The sequence below is a fragment of the Camelus dromedarius genome, chromosome 9, assembly GCF_036321535.1.
Source record: "Camelus dromedarius isolate mCamDro1 chromosome 9, mCamDro1.pat, whole genome shotgun sequence".
Classification (NCBI taxonomy): Eukaryota; Metazoa; Chordata; class Mammalia; order Artiodactyla; family Camelidae; genus Camelus; species Camelus dromedarius.
Genome location: NC_087444.1, coordinates 3,290,392 through 3,312,495, shown reverse-complemented (window position 1 = coordinate 3,312,495; position 22,104 = coordinate 3,290,392). Strand labels below are relative to the sequence as shown.

The 22,104-nt window shown below is 48.6% G+C and overlaps 1 protein-coding gene across 4 annotated transcripts in view; it reads left to right on the top strand.

Moving 5' to 3' along the window:
* BCAR3 (BCAR3 adaptor protein, NSP family member) overlaps positions 1–22,104 on the top strand; it is a 189,586-nt gene that overhangs the window by 74,171 nt on the left and 93,311 nt on the right. For 3 of the 4 annotated variants that reach the window (XM_064488730.1, XM_064488732.1, XM_064488733.1), the window contains exon 2: positions 18,070–18,397. In XM_064488730.1, coding sequence (XP_064344800.1) covers positions 18,081–18,397 — 317 coding nt within the window. In that variant the 5' untranslated portion in view covers positions 18,070–18,080. Of the gene's footprint in view, positions 1–10,649; positions 10,728–18,069; positions 18,398–22,104 lie in introns of those variants that run through there. The other variant, XM_064488731.1, reaches the window with a different exon arrangement.

The following is a 22,104-nucleotide window of genomic DNA, read 5'->3' as shown; positions in this document are numbered from 1 at the left end:
GCCCCATCACATCTGTGTTCCCCTCATGCTTTCTATACACGTGACCTTGGGCAGCTTCACCTCACTGAGCCTCAGTTTTCTCACCTGTAAAGTAAGGACAATTTTACTAACCGGAGGGCTGAGCGGGCAGAGCACACAGACGCCCACAGGAGGGGCTCCAGCAGTGGGCAGGGCCGTCACCCCCCCCCCCGTCACCATCGGCTACACTCTGTGCTGAGAGCCCAGAGCACATGGGAGAGGGCAGCATGGGAGTGGGGGGGGACGGGCAGGGGCAGGGGCAGACTTGTTTCTGTCCCCAGTAGTTACCAAATCATCGCAGTCTGTGCTGACAGAAGCATCGAATCTGTCCTTTATCTTACCTTTGTGATCAGAGGTAACAGTATAACATTATTTCTGTATAAAGTGTTTCAAGGTCAGGGAGCACTGACCTGCTGTGCCCAGCACCTGTCTTCCGGGGGACACTCTCTGGGGTTTCATTAAGGATATGCTCTGAATTAGGAAACAGAAACCACAAGTCTGATCATCTGTGTCCCAACCCCCAAAAGAGGCCAACATGACTCAGTGCAGAATATGCAAGGATTATTCACTAATTTTCTTCCATGTGGGGCGTTTGTCACTGCCTGGTCACGCTGTGAGGAAGCACTCCTGTCACACCCTTGGCGTTCATGAGCCCCGAGACAGACGAGGTCACATGGGGAGCACACGAGGACTTGAACTTCCTGGAAATGCTGACAGCCGAGAAGTCTGCCCCTGACTCCCGTTCTGACAGGTCCTTCCAGCGGAAGGAGGTTAGGGCAGCAGGTGCTCCTAGCCCCCTAAGCCTACAACAGGGAAAAGGAATGTCCCCCGGGCTGCCTGGGGGTGATGGGGACGAGGAGGATGACAGCTGGCACGTTCCCCTGCGCAGGGCGGCTGAGCCGGGGCGAGGCCTGGGCACGCGTCACCTGGGAGGCTAGTTACAATGCGGGTTCTGAGTCCGTGGGTCTGGGGTGGGGCTGAGACTCCGTGTTTCTGACAAGCCCTCAGGCATGGGGTGGTGCCGCTCCCAGACCACTCAGGCGGGAAGAGCTTACGGACAGGAGGCTGGACCTCACAGCTCACACCTGTGAGCTGTCTACGGCGTTGCCTGCCGTGGGGGAAGTTCAATAGTGTGTGGAGGCTGAGGCTGTGGTTCCCAACACGCTGAAGACACGCACCCACCCCCAGCCTGCGTCTGAAACTCTGTTCAAGGGTCCAGTTCACAGGTATCTATTGAACACCTACCAAGTGCCAGGCACTGGGTTCAGGTTTTACCCCAACCCAGCTGGCTTGCTTCTTTTGAGTCATGCTGCTATTCCACACCCTTCTCAAGCAATTCAACTCAAACTCTCTTGCCCACTCTGAGAAACAGGGGTTCACAGAGGGAGGTGATGTAGGCAGTAAAGTCAAGGAGTCCAGCTGAGGGGTCTCCACGTCTTAGCTATGGGAACTTGGCTAGTTACTCTGCCTCTGTTTTCTCACCTGTGAAATGGGTTTACTAACCCCCACCTCTGGGAACATAGTTGATATCGTGCAAATTTAGGCTGTGTTTCCTCCTTTGGTGCTCTGTTCCTCATTGCAGACACTTGTGCTAATTCAAGGGCACTTGACTGTGTTCTATTTAGTAACCTTGCTACTGTCAACTAGACCATTCAAAGGAACTCCAAACGGTCACCACCTGAGAGGGCTGCCCCACCTAGACACCTAAGAACAGCGTCCATGTGTGTGTGTGTGTGTGTGTGTGTGTGTGTTGGGGAGGGAGGGATTCATGTGAGGAAGGAATCAGAGAGGAAAGGACCAAGTTGACGACCTCGCCCAGCTTTCCACCTCGCTGTCCCAGCCGCTCTGCCACTGGGGCACTGAGGTATGGGACAAGCACCTCGTCACTGATAATGCAGTACCACAGACTGTAAATAACTTATTTAAAAACTAAACTGTAAGATACAAGATTGTCTCTATCTTAACACGTCTTTCACGCACTTGCATTTCAAAGGGCTTTTGTGATTTTTTATTTTACCATTTCATCATGGCATTTTTCAGGCACACCCCAAAGTAGAGGCAACAGCATAACAAACCCCAGCTTTAATGACTATCCACATTGTAGCAACCAAAGCGTCTCCTGAGTGAAAAAAAGTTGTGGGATTGCACCTCATGCCCTGTGCTTGCGCGAACTCTGGCCCTCACGTGGGAGTGAGCTGTGTAACGTTCATGTCTTGTTGGGGAAAAGGCCGAGAACTCTGGGTTTTTCTGATCCATTTCTGGCTGCCATCTCTTCTCTCTGGAGAATGGTAATGACCCCCGCCCCGCAGGGATTGGTTGAGCCTGAGAAGTGGGTGATAGGGTTGGAGCCTCACAGGACAGGAAGGTCCCTCCTTGATGCCTGCCTGACCTCTGGTGCTTTCAGGTTGAAAATAAGGGATGAGACAGGAGGCTGCTGAGCTGAGAACCGTCAGCAAGCCTCCACACTGGACCCTCCCCGAGCTTCCGGCAGCTGCGTGCCTGCTGTGACTCCACACCCCGACCCCAGGATGGCTTGTGTCCCATTTTATAGAGTGATGACTGCTATTAAGATAAGGGCCATAGATGGCAGAGAGAAAGGGACAGGGTAATCCGACCCTGGGCTGTGTGGACCCCACTGGGAGGGGTTCTGTCACGTGTGTCAGCATGAAGTAGGGGGGAGGCCACCCCCAACCCTGGCCCCGCCAGCAGCAGCCGATGTGAATTGATATCCCCCAGAGGCGCCGTTGCTACCATGCTCATCACTTCTTAGCGCTTTTTTTCTGAGAGGCTGCAGTCACCACTTCCGAGCCATGGTATCCCGACACCACCTCAGACAGTGGGATTTGCTGAAAGAGGGTGGATGTGGAATTAGAAAGTGTACATTTCAGTCCTGGCTCTGTTATTTAATTGGTTCAGTGACCTTGGGCAAATTCCTGAAAATTAATACCCTCATTCTGAAAATGGAATGGTGATATTTTACCCTAGAATGATGTAAACACTCATATAAATGTTATCAATTTTATTTTCTTAGCTGGACTGACTGTAGGCAAAACTATGAAAACAGTGAAGTGTTAATTCAGCCCTTTTCGTCTTCTCGGTCTGAGCCAATTCTCCGCTTATTCCCAAATCCCCCTTCTGCACTTACCCTTGAAGGACCAGATGCTGCCAGGCAGCCAATCAACAAAACAGCCAATTAGATTAACAAACATAGGGCTGGTAATTTAATCTTAATGGAGGAAACAGTCTATATTTATCAAGTACTTGCTCAGTGCCTGGCACGAGCATATCTTGTGTTCTCACAAGTCTCAGGGGGCAGGTGACCATCACCCCCACTTTACAAATGGGGGGACTGACCCAGAAGTAAGACGCTTGCTAAGAATCACACAGCTAATCAGCAAAAACTGGGATCCACGTGCAGGTGCGCCTGACTCCAAAAGCAGCGCTGTCTGTCTGTCTGTTTATGTCATCTCTTTGAGGCACTGTAACTTAGTGGTTAAGAGCTCGAAGTGTGAGCCAGCTGGTGTGCGTTGAAGGCTCACACCCTTCGATGTCTTTGTGTGACCCAGGCAAGGACCGTGTTCTTAAGTGACTATAAAAAGGGCTGAGAAAAGGGCCACTTACGGGGTTATTGTCAGAATTAAATGAGTGAGTACACATACAGCGGCAAGAACAGTACATGGCACCTAGAAAGTGCTAGATAAATGATCTTTAATGATGAAGGAAATTGGTGCTCACTGGAAAAAAAATCAGTTTAGAATAATGTAAAGGAAAAAGTCCCCTCTCACTTGCTCATTAATCTCTCCTCTCAGTTTGGTGGGTGGAAGTTCCCCCGGACGCTTTTGCACCTGTAGACACATAGTCCCACACAAATACACAGGTGTGTTACTTTTGCATTAGTGAGGCAGCTTGCTTTTTCCACTTAACAATATTTCATAGGTATCCTTCTGTGTCTATAGAATTACCTCCTTCTTATCAGCTGCATAGGGTAGGTGTGCTATAATTTAGTCATCCCTCTGTGGATAAACACTTTTTTTCTAACTGCAAACAACGCTGCCATGAATATCGCAGTATGTGCAGGTAAGTCGAGCATTTCTGCAGGACAGAGCCCTAGAACTGGAATCGCTGGGCAGAGGGCACATTCAGAGCCAGGGTTCTATCAAGTCATCCACTAAGGATTAACATCGCTTTACAAAAAGGGGGATGGTAGAGAGAGAGGCCAGTGCCTAACACAAAGGAATGAGCAGCTGGTTGAGTTTTAAGTGATAAGATTGCTAGAAAGATTTTTTTTCCAAGATGGTAGATGCGAGAGTCTTACCGACATTTCACAAACAAATTCTCTGAGGCTGAAGCCCACTGATCTGGAAGGCCAGCTTTGCTCTCAGAGACGACATGAGTACATCCAGGCAAGTCGGTTTTCTCTGAGAGGTTTTTGGCTCCCCTTGTGTAGGGGAGCTGGGAGGCCTCACGTTCCCTTCATTTTCTCTGTCTAGGTTCCTTCTCCTGCCCTAGAACGGCGCTAGCATGGCTCACCTCCACCTGCCAATGGGCAGTCTGCGGCGTCTAAGCTGAGCCCCTTCCCTCTGTCACTCAAGATGGCAGCCAGGTGGCCCTTGCACTAGGTTTTACATACATTTGTTTCCTCTTCCTTCATTTCCATAGGAAAGCATTTCTTTTTCAAAACTACACTCCTTTATTTTCACCAGCGTCAAGATTCCATCCCCCAGTACTTTTCATCTCTCCCTTCCCTGCCTTCCCACAGCACAGGGAGCCCCTGCTGCAGCCAGCCCCTCTCTCTCTGTGTGCCTGGGCTGTGTTCCCCACAAGCATGAACGTTCCTGGCTGCATAACCCCCTTCCTATCTCTCTGGGCTAGTGATGGTTTCCACGTGGTAGGGCTCGGTGAACTGGTTTTCTAAGTGACATTTTTAATAATAGAAACAATACATGCTTACTGAAGGGAAAAATGGAAAAGGGGAGCTGTGTAAATAAGGACTTAAAGTCATCTGGAATTCCGTAATTATCCAGAGGCACTTTGGAGCATTTCCTTTCAGTTGTTGAATAAGTTGAGAAGCTGATTAATGCAAAGCTGGTCATCAGATTAAGGAAGTAGCTGGGAACAAGGGTCTAGAGTTTGCTGAACAGGTGGTTCAAACATGCACCTTGTATAGAAAATGAGCCTGTGTTGTCAAGAACTCCATCGTTTTCACTCACCCACTCACTCGTTCGTTCAGTGAGTGTTTATTGAGGATCTGTCCAACTGTCGCCCTCCTGCAGTGACTTCTCTCTCCGATGTGACAGTGAGTTTGCAGCCATCATACAGGTCTTTGGGAAGCCGAGTTGACTTCCCTGCTTGGTAGACGGGATTCCCATGACACGAAGTCCACGGCTAGCTCTTCAGGGGCCAGAAGGCTAGAGGGTCAGGCTTCAGGAAATACCACATTTGCTGCTCTGGTCCGTATTCGAGCTGCCCTCTTTGAGTCAGTGGTGTATTATGTGGTGATCACAGGGGATCCTCAGTCTCTCTGTCTGCAGTTATTCAAGTTCAGATTTTCTGTTCGGTCTTCATTGATGATAGCTTAAGCATCTGTTGCTTCTTGCTTGTTCCCACGTAGAGCTGGCAAAGCTGAAATTTTAGGACTTACTCTTCCTGAAAGTGCATTTTGCCCAATGTGTGCCCCAGCTACCTGTTAAGTAATGATGTTACGGGGTGAGGCTCAGCAAATTACTCTGTGGCAGGAGGGGATCAACTCCAGGGTGAGCGCTCCCCGACAAAGCCCCGTGCACCGCCCAGAAGACTTCAAGTCCATCTCACTGGCTGTGTTGTCCTTTCATATGTCTCTTTGGGTGAAGCAGTCCAGGGTTTCCCTGTCTAAACATTAATGTGGAAGCTGCCTGTAGACTTAAAGAAATTTGAACCCTAAAATCGTTTCTAGCACAGCTATATTATTTAGCTTATAGGGAGCTTTATGATGTAGTAGAAAGATGAAAAGCCAAAGGGTCTAGAGGCCTGGAGCTCATTCATTCATTCAGCAAATATGTACTGCCTGCCAATTATGTACCCCAAAGTAGGAACAAAGCAAAAGCAAAACCAGACATGGATCTTAGAGACCATAGAACAACAGATGTTAAAAATAACAGAAATCAATGAACTGTGACAACTTTCAGGAAGAAAAGGAGACTATAAAACACACATAACCAAAGAAACTGCTCTGTTCTGGGTTTCAGGGAAGGTTTCCTGGAGAATGACATCTGAGCTGGGGTTGGTTATTTAATTTCTTGGTGCCTCAGTCTTCTCATCAGTAAAATGGGGATGATACTCCCCCCTTTGACTCACAGAGACATTGTGGGAAGAGTGATCATGTACATGAAAGGCTTTGAGAAGTGCTCAGTGTTCCTAGGAGTGAGGATGCTGCTCTCTAGCCAGAGGCAGCTGTGCTCGGGCTTCTTCTGCATCTGTCACCAGGCATTACTCAGGTGCTCAGACTGCAGACCTCTGGTCATTTTCCTTCATTCTGCCAGGCAGCTGGGTCGGAGAGAGCTGGGGTTAGCCTTGGTTCTGCCACTTACATCTAGTGTGAATTTGCGTGAGTCCCTTCACTGCTGGCACTCCCTTTTCTCATCTGTGAAATGGGGGCAATAGTAGCACCAGCTCGCGGCTTAAAGCTTACAAAGCACTTTGCATAGTACTTGGGTTGTAGTTACTCCTAAATCAGCGGTGGCTGCTGTATTGTCATTGTTGTCATCGCTAATCATTAACTCCTCCTGCCAATTATTTCTTGGTAATAACTTTGGTCCTTCACTTCCATTTCCACTTCCACTGCCACCAGCCTCGTCAGAGCCCTTGCCACGTGACCGTGAGGCTACCGCCATAGCTCTAACCAGTGTCCCTCCTTGGCTCTCACGTCTCTTATTCATCCCACATGGCTCCTGGAATGAGCATCCTAAAATAACAGGGCTTTACATATATCACTTCTTTTCCTTGATATTATCATTGAAAAAATATTTGAAGTTCATACCACAAGAGCTAAGCTTCCTAATATGGAAGGAGGTCCTAAAAATTGATAATAAAAAGACCTACAAGTGGATAGAAAAATGGAGGTGCAAATTCCAAAAAGGAAAAACAAATAGTTGCTAAACATGAAAAGGTGTCACTTAGTATAAGAGAACTGCACTAAAATTTATATTTTACTTATCAAGTTGGCGAAAATTCAAAGGTTTAATAACACCTTCTAAAAAGGATGTGGGGAAACACGCATTTTCTTCTATTGCTGGGGCGTCTAAGTTGGTACAATCCCTGTGGAAGACAATTTGGCATTACTTACGTAAATTACAAAAGCATATATATACCTTTGACTCAGCAATTTTACCTCTGGAAATTTATCTTACAGGTGTGCTTACAGATACCAATGATGTATGTACAAGACTATTCACTGCAGTATTGTTTGTAATAGGAAAAGATTGGGAACAATCTAAATGCCCATCAGAAGGGTGCTGATTGAATAAATTATGGTACATCTCTTCAAAGGAATACTGTGCACGAATACAGGGAAATCTCCAAGATATATATTAAGTGAAGAAAAAAAAAGCAAAGTGTAGAACTATGGATATAGTACATTACTTTTTGTGTAGGGGTGGGGAATCACACACACACGCTTGGAAACCGCTGGCAGGCACATATAGTAAAAGCAGTGGTTACCTATGGTGGAAGGGGTCTGGCAGATGGGAGAAAGAGCTAAGAGGGAGATTTTTCACTGTACGCCATTTCATGTATATATAAAATGCTGTGTGTGTGCATATCTATATAACTTGTGAGCCATGTGTAATATATAAACCATATTACCTAATCAAAAGACTATATTAAAATGTCCCTATTACTCATCCATGAATGTATTGAGCACCTACTATGTGCTAGGCACCAGGGATACGAATGTGAAAATAGTTGTGGTGTGGTGGAAAGACCACTGAACTTGAAGTTCTAATTCAATATCTAATTCCGATTCTGACTCTGCTTCTCACTAGCTGTGGATCTTGGCACATAGTAGGCTTACAACAAATGTTTGCTGAAAGAATTTGTTGAAATGACGAACTTCCTGATTCCTGAGTCTGTTTCCGCCCATATAAATAGGGATAGTGATGCCTCCTATCTCACAGGGGAGCGTGAAGACAAACGACAGCCTGTGTCATAGGTTCCAGTAATAATGAATGAGAACTATTATGTGCCAGGCACTTTCACATCTGTTATTTCCTTGACTCCTAACACTTCTTTACTCACTCACTCATGAGGAAATGCAGGGACTGAGAGGAACAGTGGCTTGCCCAAAGCCTCCCTGGTTGTGAGTTGTCTTCTGGTCTTTGTTGCTACCTCGCCATGGTACTTCACTTAGTGAAAACTTTACCCGTAGTAGGTGCTCAGAGAACTTTGAAAATCAAGAAAAACCTAAGTTTCACCACAGTTCTCAGGGACACTTCAGAGCAGCAGCAAATCAGTAAATGCATTTCTAATAATTCAGTTCGGAACTATGCCAGCTGCTCTGTTTGACGTTCACTGTGTTAAGCACCCTGGGAATAGCTAACAAAAATCAACCCTTGTGCTTCCAATGAGGTAGGGAAGATAAAGCCCAAGCCACAACAGCTCCCGTAAGGGAAAGGTGGGAACTGATTCTTACGGATGCTGCACTTAGAATCTTGCAGACTTGCCAGTAGTTCTTTCTTAGGAGAATGAAAATTATATAAAATATACCAACATGGCACAATTTAAAAAGCGTTTTATTGGAGTAAAACATACGTACAGAGAAGTGCACAAACTAATCAATTCTTGCAAAATGAGGGGTAGTTAATTTTTGTTAAATAGGACACATCTGTGTAACCAGCACCTGGGGCCTCCTCCGGGTTCCCTTTCCATCACTACTCACCCCCAAGATAGCCACTGTCTTCGCCTTTAACTTCAGAGACATGTTTTGACTGTTTCTAAGTTTCCATAAATTGAGTTACATAGCATATGCCCATTTGTGTCCACTTTCTTTCACTCGACGTATTTATGAGAACTCTGCGTCCTGTTGAGTACAGCAGTTCACTCGTTCTTCTAGTATGCCGCAGTTTCTCTCTTCTGTTAATGGACCTTCGGGTGGTTGCTTTGGGGCTGTTAGAAAGAGATGCCACACGCATCTTTTGGTGAGTATGTCTATCTGTCTCTGTTGGGTATACACTAGAGATGGAATTGCTGGGTCACAGACCAAGTGTTAGCTTTAGTAGGTAATGCTAAACAGATTTCTAAAGTGTGTACAGAATTTTCTAATTTTAGCTATTCTGGTGGGTGTGAAGGGAGATCACATTGCAACTTCAGTTTGCATTTCTGTGATAACTGAGAACATTTTCATATTTTTTTTGACTTTTTTGAGAAATGCTTGTTTATCACCTCTTGAGAAATCAATGCCTGTTGAAATATTCTGCTATTTCTAGTTGGATTTTTCTGCCTTTTTCTTGCTGATTTGTAAGCATCTTTTATATATTCTACATACAAGTCTTTTTTTTGGATGTATGTGTTGCAACTATCTTTTCTCAGTCTGTGGCTTGCTTTTTCACTAGTGGTGTCTTAGGATAAACAGGAGTTCTTAATTTTAACGTTATCTAATGATCAGTTTTTTCCTTTATGATTACTACTGTATGTGTTTAATAAGTCTTTCCTACCTTAAGGTCATGAAGATATTTTTTGATATTTATTTTGGATAGTTGTATTGTTTTACCTTTTTACAGTTAGATTTAAAATTCTTCTGGAATCTTTTTTTTTTTTTTTGTATGGTGTAAGGTAGGGGTCAAGATTCTCCTTTTTCTCCATGTGGGTGTTCAACTGGTCCAACATCATTTACCCAAGAGACAGATCACTCTTTCCCCAATGCATTACCTCGGCATCTTTGGCTGTAAATCACGTGACCATGTAACGTAGATCTGTTTCTGAACTCTCCATTGGTTTGTCTGTCCTTGTTGCCAATGCCTATTTCCACAGCTTCTATGGCTTTATAATAGGTCTTGGTATCTGATGGTCTAAGTCCTTCACATGGTTGCAATTTTGTTATCCCACCAAACCATCTAGCACTGAAGTGCCCCCTTCCACCTCCCACTGTCCTTTCAGTATATCCAGGTGAGTGTGATTGACTTGCTTGTTCCCATGGCCTGGCTATTCGTGGTTACTTGGGCCTTTGCCCTATCAAACCCCTTTAAACTGAAAGCCAGCCAGGTGTTTGCAGACAAGCAAAGCAGATCTGCTGGGTAACTAAATAATGTGGGGAGGGGAGAGGAGTGGATTTGGTGGGGTTCTCCCTCCTGAGGGGTACGGCGAGAAAGCGGTCGATCTACACTTGAGGACTGGCTTCCCGGGGAGGTGCGAGGAGAGCCAAACCCTAAAATCCCGGCGGAGGAGGGCCCGGCGAGGTCAGCGCCCGTAAACGCCGCGTGGGGGGTGGGGGGACGTTCCGCGAGGCGGCGCGAATAGGCTGGCCGGGGTGGGGCCGCGAAGCCGCACATCACCGGCTGAGGGCCGGGAGCGCCGCCCTCCCGCCGGCTCAGAGCCGCGCCTGCAGCTGCCGGGGGCGGGAGCCCGAGTCCGAGCCGCCGGGCGCACGGGCTGCTCCGCGGGTCGTGAGCGGCTGCCGCTCCGGGAGCAGCAGCGGCGCGTCTGACCGCAGCCGGAGAGGCCGCACGCCGCGCGGGGAGGTGAGTCTCCGCCGCACGGCCCTCGGGGGTGCCGCCCGTCTCCCTGCAGGACGGGTTGGGAAGTTTGTTGGCCAACGTTAGGCTATGGGGAAAGGAAGGACGGCGGGGCCCCATCCTCACCCTCGCCGAGTTGGCGGCTAGGGGCTGGAGGGGAGAACTTGGGGACGGGGCTTGCACCCTTGGGAGCCTCTGAACCGGCCGGGATTCCCCGGACCCGGCCGCGGCGAAGGGCGCCCTGCGATTTGCGGCGAGCATCTCGGCGCTCTGCTCCTGAGCGGCATCTTCCCAGGCGCTGGCTTCTCCCGGCCCCCTGCGTGCCAGCCGCGCCTCCCCGCTCTCACTCTGCCCGGAGACTGGCGGGGGTGGGGGAACGCGAGGGCCAAGGGGCTCGGCTGGAAGCCCTGGGCTTGCCGGAGGCGAGTTTCTCCACTAATCTCTTGGAAAGTTTGCAAAGAAAGCGAAGGAGCCCGCCCTGTAACTGTTGACAACATCTCCCTCCCTCTCTCCCTTTGTTGAGAAAGAATGAATAGTTGGTTGTGTCTCTGCGCCCGAGAGGGGAGGGACGGTGGGCGCAAAAGGAAGGAGGTTCCGATCTCAGCCCATCTTTCCTTACCCGCCGAGGCTGCCGCCACTTGAAAGTTTGGTCAGGTGTAGACACTCGTCGGGGAGCAGTCGACTGGGCTCCGAAGCAGCTGGCGAGGCGGCGTGTTTCGTGGGGAACACAGTGGGTCGTGGCCGGGGTTTCGTGGGCTGGAAAACTCCGGGTTTGGTATTAACTCGCTTGAAGCAAGGTGCGAAAGTGAAAGATTATTTACCTAACCTCGTGTCTGCTTCCACCTATGGTTATTAGCGGAGATAGAAAGTAGAGCCGTGCAATCAGAGATTCTTTTAAACCTTGACTCTTATCTACCAAGGCTGCACAGATCTCTCCAAGGAAAATACACTGGCGGAGAGAAGGTCAGTCTGAGAGCGGGTAATCTCTCTGCGAGTTGCCAAGGAGCGAGGCGAGATCAGGGAGGAAGGGGAGGAAGGGGGAGGCCTCGGCGCTGGGGCCGGGCTCAGCAGAGAGAGACTCAGAATTGGGAAGGGGTTGCCCAGTTAATAATCGGGAAGCCACAGGCCAAGTGGTTGTACGCCAGTGTGCAAGAGGACGGAGGTATGGAATGTAACGTAAACAACTTGCCAATCCAACGGCTCCCTCACTCTCTGACTCCAGCTTTCCCTAAACTGCCTGAGAGGCCCGGCATTTCTAGGAATGACTAACCAAGATCTCAATCTCCTATTCATATAGAAAGGACTGCTTGTCAAGGGATGTTAGTCTTAAGAACCTTATCATGTAGATCCTATGCTGTGTTGCTTGAAATACAACCCGTGGAAGAATTATTCATACTTCAATCATTTGGCTAGACTTCATAATTTACTTCAAAATAAAGGGATACTCTTGATTCCTATACCCAAGCAAAACTTCATTCTGAGTGGATGAGCCAATTTTATGTGTGGTTTTCCCAGCGCATCTTCCTGTCTAATGCGGCAAAGATATAAAACTGCAGATCTGGATTGTAAATTGTCTGTTATGGTCATCGTAGGGCAGCAGGGGTGGTTACACTCCCAGAGTTTCAAGTATGCTAGAAAGTTCTCATAGCCCCCATCAGGTGACCGTCTGTGAGTTTAACTTGAGAATGTCTCATTTCAGAAGTAAAATAGAAAAGTCCAAACAAGTGAGCTGCTTATCTCTGCCTCCGCTTGCACGTGATCATCAGTTTATTTGAGACGTCCGTGTAAAGCCCCCGCCGTTCACAAGCGTTTGGAAGCACAGCGCTGGCCAGGATCAGGAAGGTAGCATGTGGGTTGGGAGTGTGTCAGGCTTACTCGCATCCCTATCGAGATTTCTTCAGCTCTGTGAACATTCACACGGGTCTCATTTTCATATCAAGATGTGGAGTCTTTGACCTTTGTATAATTTCAAGATCGGGCATTAGACTGAGTCAGGACACTGTGTCTGTTTACCTTCACGGCAGAGCGAGGTGAAGTCAGATGGCCAAAGTCTCACCTGGGCTTTTCTTTTAAAGACTGCGTGCGGGCTCACTTGGTGTGCCCGAATGTATCTGTGTCCGCGTCCTGTGTGGTTTGGTGTGGTTACCTCTGTTGCTCTAGGTTTAAAACATTTCCCCTCCTCATCCTTCCTGGCTACAGTCTTCCTTAGAAGCAATGACTTCATTTGTGAACTCATTGTGGTAGGAACATAATGACAAGCAAGACGGACGTGGTCCCTACCCTGCTTAGAAGAGACCTGCTGTTTTTTGAATGCTTTCTGAACGACTTTATTTACATTTCACAACAACCCCGTGAAATAGGTGTTGTTAACCCATTTTCACAAATGAGAATCTGACTGTCAGAGAGGTTGAGTCACCCGTCCCAGGCCACACAGCAAATCAATGGCAGAATAGGGATTTGAACCTGTGAATGTCTTACTTCAAAGCCTAGGTTCTGAATCACACCATGTTTGATTGAAAAAAAAATCATACAGTAGGTAAAAAGTACACGATGACTGCGAACATTGAAACAAACATCTCTAAGTGGAGACATCATGGGAGCCAGAAACTGGAGATGAGTCCAGTCTCCACTGTTCTTTCAGTGACATCTTCCCACCTCAAGACCCCAATCCTCTCCTGACTGGTTCCTTCTCTTTTTCCAGGTTTTATGTCATTGTGACCTCTGCAGGGAGGTGTTCCCAGACCACCCGAGGCTAAAATAGCCCTCCATCCCCAACAAGTATATTCTCTCCTTTTATCCTGTTTCACATTCTTTAGGGCGCCTCCTGCCGGGGTAATACCTGCTTTGCTTTCTTGTCTGTGTTGGTTGGCCTCCCCCATCACAGTGCAGACTCCGTGAGAGCAGGACCTTATCTACTTTGCTATATCCTCAGCTCTCGTACATTGTAAGCCCTCAGAGAATGTATATTGAGTGAATGAACAGTTATTTTCCTTTTCTGGAAAAAGAGAAGGGGCTTGCTTCTCTGAGATCCCATCTACATAACACACGCTTAGATTCTGCCCAGTGGTCAGATGTGCCAAGTGGCGTCTCTGTCCCAGTGGGAGGTACAGACCTTGAACCTCAGTTCCACGCGTTAGCACTCCTGGATTTCCCCCAGGTTTCTGGAGTCTAGAAAAATTAAAGGTAAATAAATTTCAAGTTGGAAACAGCGACCAACAGACTGCAAATAAGTTTCTCCCACCTGTAATTCTCCCTTCCGTCCCCTGCCCCACTTTAGTGGGTTTTTTGTTTGTTTTGGGTTTTTGTTTTTTAAGTTATATCTCTGCCTGGCGCCCATCTCCCCTACTATTGGATTGATTCAAGCTTGACCTAGGGCCCAAGCTTGAGCCAGTCTTTCCAAGTGACTAGACACAGGGCAAGACTGTATTTTAATGGGGAAGAGTCCCAAGTGAGAGGCAGTAAGTTTTAGAGGAGAGCTTGGCCTGTGTATTTCCAACTTAGCCGCAGCTGAGAACCCTGAGGAAGCTTCAGCTGGGATGATTGTCTCCCTCCAGTTATTAAACTCTGCCTCACATCCTTCAGGTCAGCAACCCTTCCTCAGGGAAGCCTTTCCTGGCTGCTAGATTTATCTAGACCCCCCTCCCAAAGCACTGGGATCATCAACACTTATGTCATTACTTACTGTCTGCTTCCTCCATTGAGTAGGAATCTCATGAGGACAATCGTTTGACACTGTCCTCAACACCCAGCACAGTGCCCGCCACATAGGAGGCCCTCCCTAATCATGTGTTAAACAGAAGAGTGAAGGAACGCTTCTGTTGGCTGAGTGATACTTTCTCATCATCATTCTACTCAGAGAATACCCAGAAACTCATCTGAGTGTCAGTTGCTCTGTACCAAAGAGACTCGCTTACCTAGTGGTCCTCAAACCTGGCTCCGCACTGAGCAATACTGGAGAGCTTTAATAAGACTGATGCCAGGGTCCTACCCTCCCAGGTTGTAATTTCATTGGTCTGGCCGTGGCTTGGGTGCCAGGATTCCAAAAGCTTCCGAGGACTCAGGTGCAGCTAGATTGAGAACCGCTGCTTTAAGTTTCAGAACTCACCCTTTGCGTTGGTCTTTATGGACTTGAAGCAGCCAAGGTGCGAGGGAGCAGGGATGTAATTCATGCATAGTGAATGGTTCCTGACAGTTTAAGAGGCACTTTTACATCTGTTATCACATATGATAATAACAAGCTAAGGGGTCTACTCTTGGGTTTAAATGTTCCCTTTGTGTTGATGACTCTTAAAAACCTGAATCCTGGCCCAGCTCCTGCCTGCACACACCGACATCCAGCCTGCAAGCCCCAGCGGTCCTGCTGGTCCCTCGAGCAGCAGCTCCCGCCCTCGCGTGTTACAGGAGAGCACCCCCCATGGCTGTGGCCTGCTTCCTCCCAGCCAGAGCCTCGAGCTTCTAGCCCCTCACTGCCCTTCCTTTGCCTTCCCCTGGCCATGCCCCGGGTCCGAGTTCTCCATCACTCCTTGCTGGCCTGTTGCCGTCATGGCCCACCTCCCCACCTCCCTTCTCTCCCCTCCAGAGTTACCAGAGCTCCGTGCCCAGGCCCAGACTGGATCCGGTCCCTGCCTTCCCCAGCTTCCCCAGCACTGACCGCCAAGTCCAGACACCTCAGCACCGCCTTCAAGACTTGCCGATCTGGTACTCAGCTGTGCTGCTTCCAGGAAATGCTTCCTAACTTCAGTCAAGCCACACGCACGGCTCAGTCTCCTGAGCCTGTGGGGGGCACTTCCTGCTGTCATCAGATCCCCTTGGAAGGCTTTTCCCTGCAGCTTTCAGCCTGTCAAAATCCTTCATCTCCAGAGATGCCCTCTCAGGTCCTCCTTGAGTCCTTTGGTCAAAACGAATTGTTCTTCCCTCCAGCACGTTAAGGGGCCCACTGATGAGTTATGTGACAGTTGACCCCTGGACAACACGGGTTTGAACTGCACGGGTCCACTTAAACACAGATATTTTTCGGCAGTAAAAATGACGGAAGGTGGTCTGCGGCTGGTTGGCTCTGGATGTGGGGGAGGCACGGATGCAGGGGGCCGACTGTAAGTTACACGTGGATTCACCACGCACCACCCAGGTGTCAGCTGGATTCTCTCTTTAGGTTCGTGGTCAGAGCAGGGGCTTCTGCGTCTTCGTTTCTCTGAGGATCTTATCTGGAGGAGGCACTTAAATATTTGTTGATTTGGAAGCAGGAAGGGCAGGAGTTAACCTCCCTTGAGAATAAGCTGAGGTGTGGATGACTTGCTGAAGGGCATCCTCCAGCACTTGGGCTCAATCTTGAAATCTAGATAGATCTTGGGTGAGCAGAGAGGAAACAGGCTGGGGGAGACACTGGAGCTGGGTGACTCTTGTCCATGGACTAGCCTGGAAATAGATGTGATCAGCACTGTGGGCCTTTGCACACGAAGAGGTTTGGGCGGGGGAGGGGCTCTGGGCCTCTCCTCCAGGTCCTTGGAAACAATCCGGGCCTGTCTGTGAAGACAGAAGGCGCTGATAGCTTGCACAGGTGAGGTTTGTAGCTGTGAGGTGTGCTTGTGTAGCTGAGGGGACCCGAGTCGGCTTACGTCACCTGTGATCAGGCAGGGAGGCCAAGGGAGTTCGGTTTCTTTTTTAATAACGATGATTAACGTTGAGCAAGTGTTGACAGTGTGCCAGGTACTGGCCAGACCCGGGGGGCCCACGCGGGGACTCACAGCCCATTGTTCTGCATCCACCAGGAGCCTGGCCTTCTGTGTGGTCTCAGTTAGACGTGGAGCAGATAGGCCCCAGGATGACCAGGTTTGGCAAAGGACCGAGGACTGGGTCGGGATTACACGCCTTGAGTGAAGGGTCTTCTTCCCGCCGCCCAGCCCCCAGCACTGTGTCTGTCGCGGGTGGGAACAGCGGGTTGTGTGTGTGTTTGTTGCTGTTTGCTTCCTTCGCAGACCCTGCTGTCTTCACCCTGCCCCCCACCCCACGGCGAGCTCCTGGGGGGCTCTGTTCTTCTGCACTGTCTCCAAGCCCCACCTCGAGTCCCCGGCTCCTGTGTGGAGCTGACTCTGCAGCCGTGCTGCCGAGTGACGCTTTTCACTCGGAGCCGTTCCCCTCGCAGTGCAAAGGGCGGTCTGTGAGGAACGGGGGCCGCAGGGCCTGAGAACAGACTGCGGGGCCAAGTGTTCTCCCGAACAGCCTCGGGGGAGGCCAGCGCTGTGGGCTTAGCCCTGGCTGTGCCGCCAGGCCAGTCTGGTGCTGTGACTGGGGGTGCAGACTCTGGGTCCTGTGCTCCAGGGACTGGCCCTAATTTTTACTCGGGCTTGTGTTTCTTTTCCTCGATATATTAGCCTTAAAAATGCCATGTAATTTGGCCCAGATCAACACCGTACTTTGTTTTTCAGGGGGTGGAGGCGCGGACCCTGCTCAGGTGAACGTTTCTACTAGTGGTCAGAGCAGGGACCAGCTGTCTGGGCCACTGTGCACACAGCACCTTCCTTTTCTTTCCATGCCCCCCCACCCCCTTTTTTTCTTTTTTCCTTCTCTGCCCATCCCACTCTCCCCTGACTGTACAGGCCCCCGCACACATTGCTTATTCCTGCTGGTGGCAGGCGGGTCCCTGACCCCTCTGGGGACAGTGTGCCTGGAGGCCCCACCCCAGCGGCTTTCCTCTCCAGCTGAGCCCTCGGGTGTCTGGAGGAGAGGCTCACCTCCGGACCCCTGACCCTGGCCGTCTTCGTTAATTAGCGTACATGGATTTATTTTATAAGCACCAGGTCTTTGCCAGAAAAAGTCTGTCCCGTCTCTCAGGGTAGCATGACTGAGGGGCTGGTCTGGCCCTGAAGGCCTCCTAGCAGCTGAGGAATTCCAGTAATCTCCGCCTGTTCTCATCATTTTCAGGGTGGTGGAAATTCGGCAGCTAATTATCTGATATCTTTATACCTTTTTCTCTAATGCGTTCAGTACTGAAACCTTGAGTCTTTCCTCAGTGTTCTTTTTTGTTAGTCATGCTTTTCCATCCACTTCACTCATCTGAAGTAATAAAATGGCTCATGTGCCTCTGAAGTCCCTGAAATGTGTTTCCCCTTTTCCATCGACGGATCTGCTGCCCACCCAGGAGAATCCTTCCGTAGGATGAAAAAAAGGAGATGGGTAAACTTGCCCGCGTGTTAAATTTCACTAGTGATGCCACCCAGTGTTTGTCCTTTGACTCTCTCTGAACGTTTTCTTTTGTTATGTGGTGTATTTCCATTTCCTTTTGTAAGCAGGAAATCAGATCTTGTGATTTTCTTAGATTTATACCTTCACTCTTTTCTTTCCCCCTTAGAGTTGAGAATCATGGCTGCGGGAAAATTCGCAAGCCTTCCCAGAAACATGCCGGTGAATCACCAGTTCCCCCTGGCCTCGTCCATGGACCTTCTGAGCAGCAAGTCACCTCTCGTTGAGCATCGCACAGATGCCTATCAAGACGTGTCCATACACGGCACCCTTCCACGGAAGAAGAAGGGCCCTCCTCCCATAAGGTCCTGTGATAACTTCAGTCACATGGGTACCCTCCCCCATGCCAAGTCCCCACGGCAGAGCTCACCTCTGAGCCAGGGCGTCGTCCAGGAGCACCCTCTGCAAGACTGGAAAGGAGAAACCTTCACCTTCAGGTGACTTCTTTCATTTCACAAGTGAAACTGATTTGTTTTAAAGAGGTTTTTTTTTTTAATTGTCTTTTTTTTTTAGGAAAAATGTCATGCCCAAGGGAGAGCAGATAGTTTCAGTAACTCCCATGGACCCGTCACTAGCTTCAGTGTTTATCACCTCATGGCCAGGCCTGCTTTGACTATACTCCCCCTCCCCCCTTCCTCTGAGAAGCAAATCTGACCTCATTTTATCTGCAAACATTTTAGTATGTGTCTTTCAAAGATAAGGACTCTTATTTTTAAAACATATAACTACAATGTAAAAAACTATCATGTCTTAAAAAAGAACCATTTCTTAATATCATCCAATATTTGAGAGTATTTTTAAGGCCAACTTCCCGTATCAATTAAGTCCCTCAAAAGGAATGATGACTTTTATCATAACATCAGATTATGAACTACATCTATTCGATTCTACAGAGATGCCAAGATGTCTGTAAATTAGGACCTGCCTCTCCTTGTGCAGGTGTCCCCCGCTATGCAGAGCGTTTCCTGTGAAACATTTCATAAGCTGAAATGGTGTGAAGTGAAGAAGCACTTACCTTCGGACGCGTCTTGCTAATGATACGTAAAATAAATGGAAATAAAGCGCAGCTGCTCACAGATAGTTCAAAGCTGTGGCTACTTGATGCTGAGATGCTGCGTGTGGTCCCGGGGAAGGAGCGTGGCGGTGCCGCTCTCGCTGCTCTGGGTTCACGCTGCCTCTGTAACAGCTCCCTGAAAACGGGCACTGAACGCTGCTTTTGCTCTTCGCCTTTTTTCTGCAAAAGGGAAAATCCTTTTCAGATTTCTTTTGATTAGTGAAATCAGGTTCAGCTGTAGGTCTTTTCGTAAAAGCGAAGTGGTGCAAAGCAAACTTTCAAAAAGCGAGGTTATCTGTACTTAGCTGCCCCGTGCTGAAAGAAAGTTTTGTGTGGATGCGTCAGCGAGTCAGCTTCAGAACACTTCAGAATAGGACTTGATTTCTCTTCTCCACCAGGGACCGGGGTGAGTAAGCCTTACGGTTGTAAAGGCTTCTCCTCTGGGTCTGCAGTGGCCCTGGTCATGAGCCAGCTTGTCAGAGCGGGTTTAGAACGCCTGCAGCCCTTTTCCCGTTGAAGAGGACCGGCCACCTGTGATGTTATGCGTTAAGGAAGGGGGTGGTTTCTCCTGCTGTATCTCCTGGTGTCCCCTTTTGTGTCCAACTCTGTAGCACAGAAAGCCACTTTGATCCTAGCTCGTTTACTTGTTCAATACCTGTATGCTAAGCACCTCCATTAATTAGAGTACGTTGATTTTATAAACACCAATGCTTCACCAGGAAAATTCTGCCCAGTTCCTCTGAGTATTTTAACTCAAGGGCTGGCCTGACATGGAAGACATTCTAGCTGTCAGATCATTCCAGTAATCTACTCTTGCCCTTTCATAAGGTGGGGAAATATGTGAAGTAACAGGACGGCAGTGGGACATCAGAAACAGTGTCTCCCCAGCGCTAACATTGTAGTAAAGGACTCAGATAATAAACACAGATAAATAAACAAGACAACTGCAGATTATGCAGGAAGGAGAGCGGTACGCTGGAGATGTTGTTGGGGTTGCACCTTTTCTTACAGGGTGGACAGGTCTCTGAGGAGAAGAACCTTGGGAGGCTGTCCAGGCACTGGGAGAACAAGGATGAGGAACTAGCGGTGGGGGCAAGTTTGACACGTTTGAAAAAACCAACAGGAAGCAGGGTGACCTGCGGCTGCAGGGTAGCAAGTTGAGAGGAGGATAGAGGAGAAGAGCTAGGCAGGCGAGAGTTCAGAATTAGGTTTAGTTGCATAATTGCAGGGTTACAAGAAGGAAATAAGTGGAGAGCCAGGTATTCTCTGGAGAAAGCACTGGAGAGTCTGAAGTGTCTCTGACATCAGACCAGAAGGTTCCCCAGGGTGTTGTGGGGCTCAGAACACTGTTCTGCAGAGTCGAGGTGGGCGGCCTGCGGAGGAAGCAGGTAGCTGTGGGCGTGCACAGCTGTGCACGGTAATATGAATGTCACATCACTGGCACTTGTCGGGCCAGGATGCAGAAGCAGAGCCATCACTACTCCCTCTTAGGAAGGCTACGAGGCAGCATAGAAAAATACCTCTGGCCAGACAAAAATAAGCACAAGTGCCAGGCTGCACAATATGGAGTCTAAACCGTTCCCTGGCTTCCTGCGGCCACTTTTTATTTATTAAGTTAAACTCTATATTGAGCTAGATGTCTGTAGTGGATCACAAACTCAATCCTGGAAGTTCCAAGGTCCAGGCGGGGTGCCAGCTCTTACAAGGGGAAGCTGCAGGGGGCTGGAGGTGGTGATGGAGCCACCCTTTCTAGCTCAAGGAAGTTCCTGATAAACACTCAAGGTCCAAGCTGTCAACCTGCCAGGAGTTCAAAGCTTTTTGACTTCAAAACTGACTTGGACATAGATCAGATCTCTGTAAGAGATCTTATCGGGGGTGGACACAAGTCCTGAGTTTCAAGTCCAGGCTGTGGAAGACTTAACACGCGCTGCTGATTTAGGTTTGTTTCTGAGTCAGAATTACATTCATCCACATTCACAGCTTTTTTCCTTAACTGAAAATATCTTATTGTTAGAGGTGAGTACAGGAAGTGAAAAATGCACATCCTTCAGAATCACCCTGAGTTGAGGACATGCGGTTGTGTGTCAAAGGATCATAAAAAGTCCTATTCCCCCCCTCTGCAGTCTTACTGTTAATGTATTTTATTTTCCTGACACATTTTAGAAAATATCCTGAGATGTTCCCAGTTTTGAGGAGTTCAGAGTACCTTAATATTTTTTTTTAAAGCCTCTGAAGTATTCCTAATGAGATCATGAGCTGCCTCAGTTCCTTTTTGGAGCAAGCCACATATCAACAAAGAAAGTCTGTGAGGGTGAAGAGCTGGAGGCAAGCGGTGTGAATGAGAGCCTGAGGCTCTGGGGGCGATGACTGGGGTGCCGGGAGCTGGGACCCAGCTCGCGGGCAGGAGGAGCAGCGTTTCCCATACGCTTTTGGCTCCGACAGCCCGTGGGGCCGCGTGACGCCAGCCCCCCGCCGCTCCAGCTCACTCGCCGCTGGACGCTGGGGGCCGTGTGTGTTTCAAAGTTAAGAGTTTTGTATCTCTGTCTCTGGGGACCCAAGACTACTTAGACCTACCTTTAACAAGATTATTGTTTTTTTTTTTTTGGCAGGGGGACAGGGGCAGGGAAGGCTTGTTTCAGGTCAGCTCTTTTGGCCTTTTTCGGCCTTACTTATTTCTTTTTATAGTGAATTCAGGGGTTAACTTTAGTTAACAGTGACTTGCCCAGGTGTCAAGTCTGAATGCCTTCCATTTCGTCACATTTGGTGTTGGCATGATGATGGTGGGTCCGTCTTGGTGAGCTCGACCCACTTTTTTTTTCCCCCCTTAGTTTTTTTTTTTTTTTTAAATAGAATCAGTTTACAGTGTTGTGTTAATTTCTGGTGTACAGCATAGTGATTCAGTTATATATATATTCCTTTTCATATTCTTTTTCATTATAGGTTATTACAAGGCATTGAATATAGTTCCCTGTGCTATAGAGTGGGACTTTGTTGTTCATCTGTTTTGTATATAGTAGTTAGTATCTGCAAATCCTGAACTCCCTCCATTCCCCCTTTCCCCCCAGTAACCACGAGTTTGTTTTCTATGTC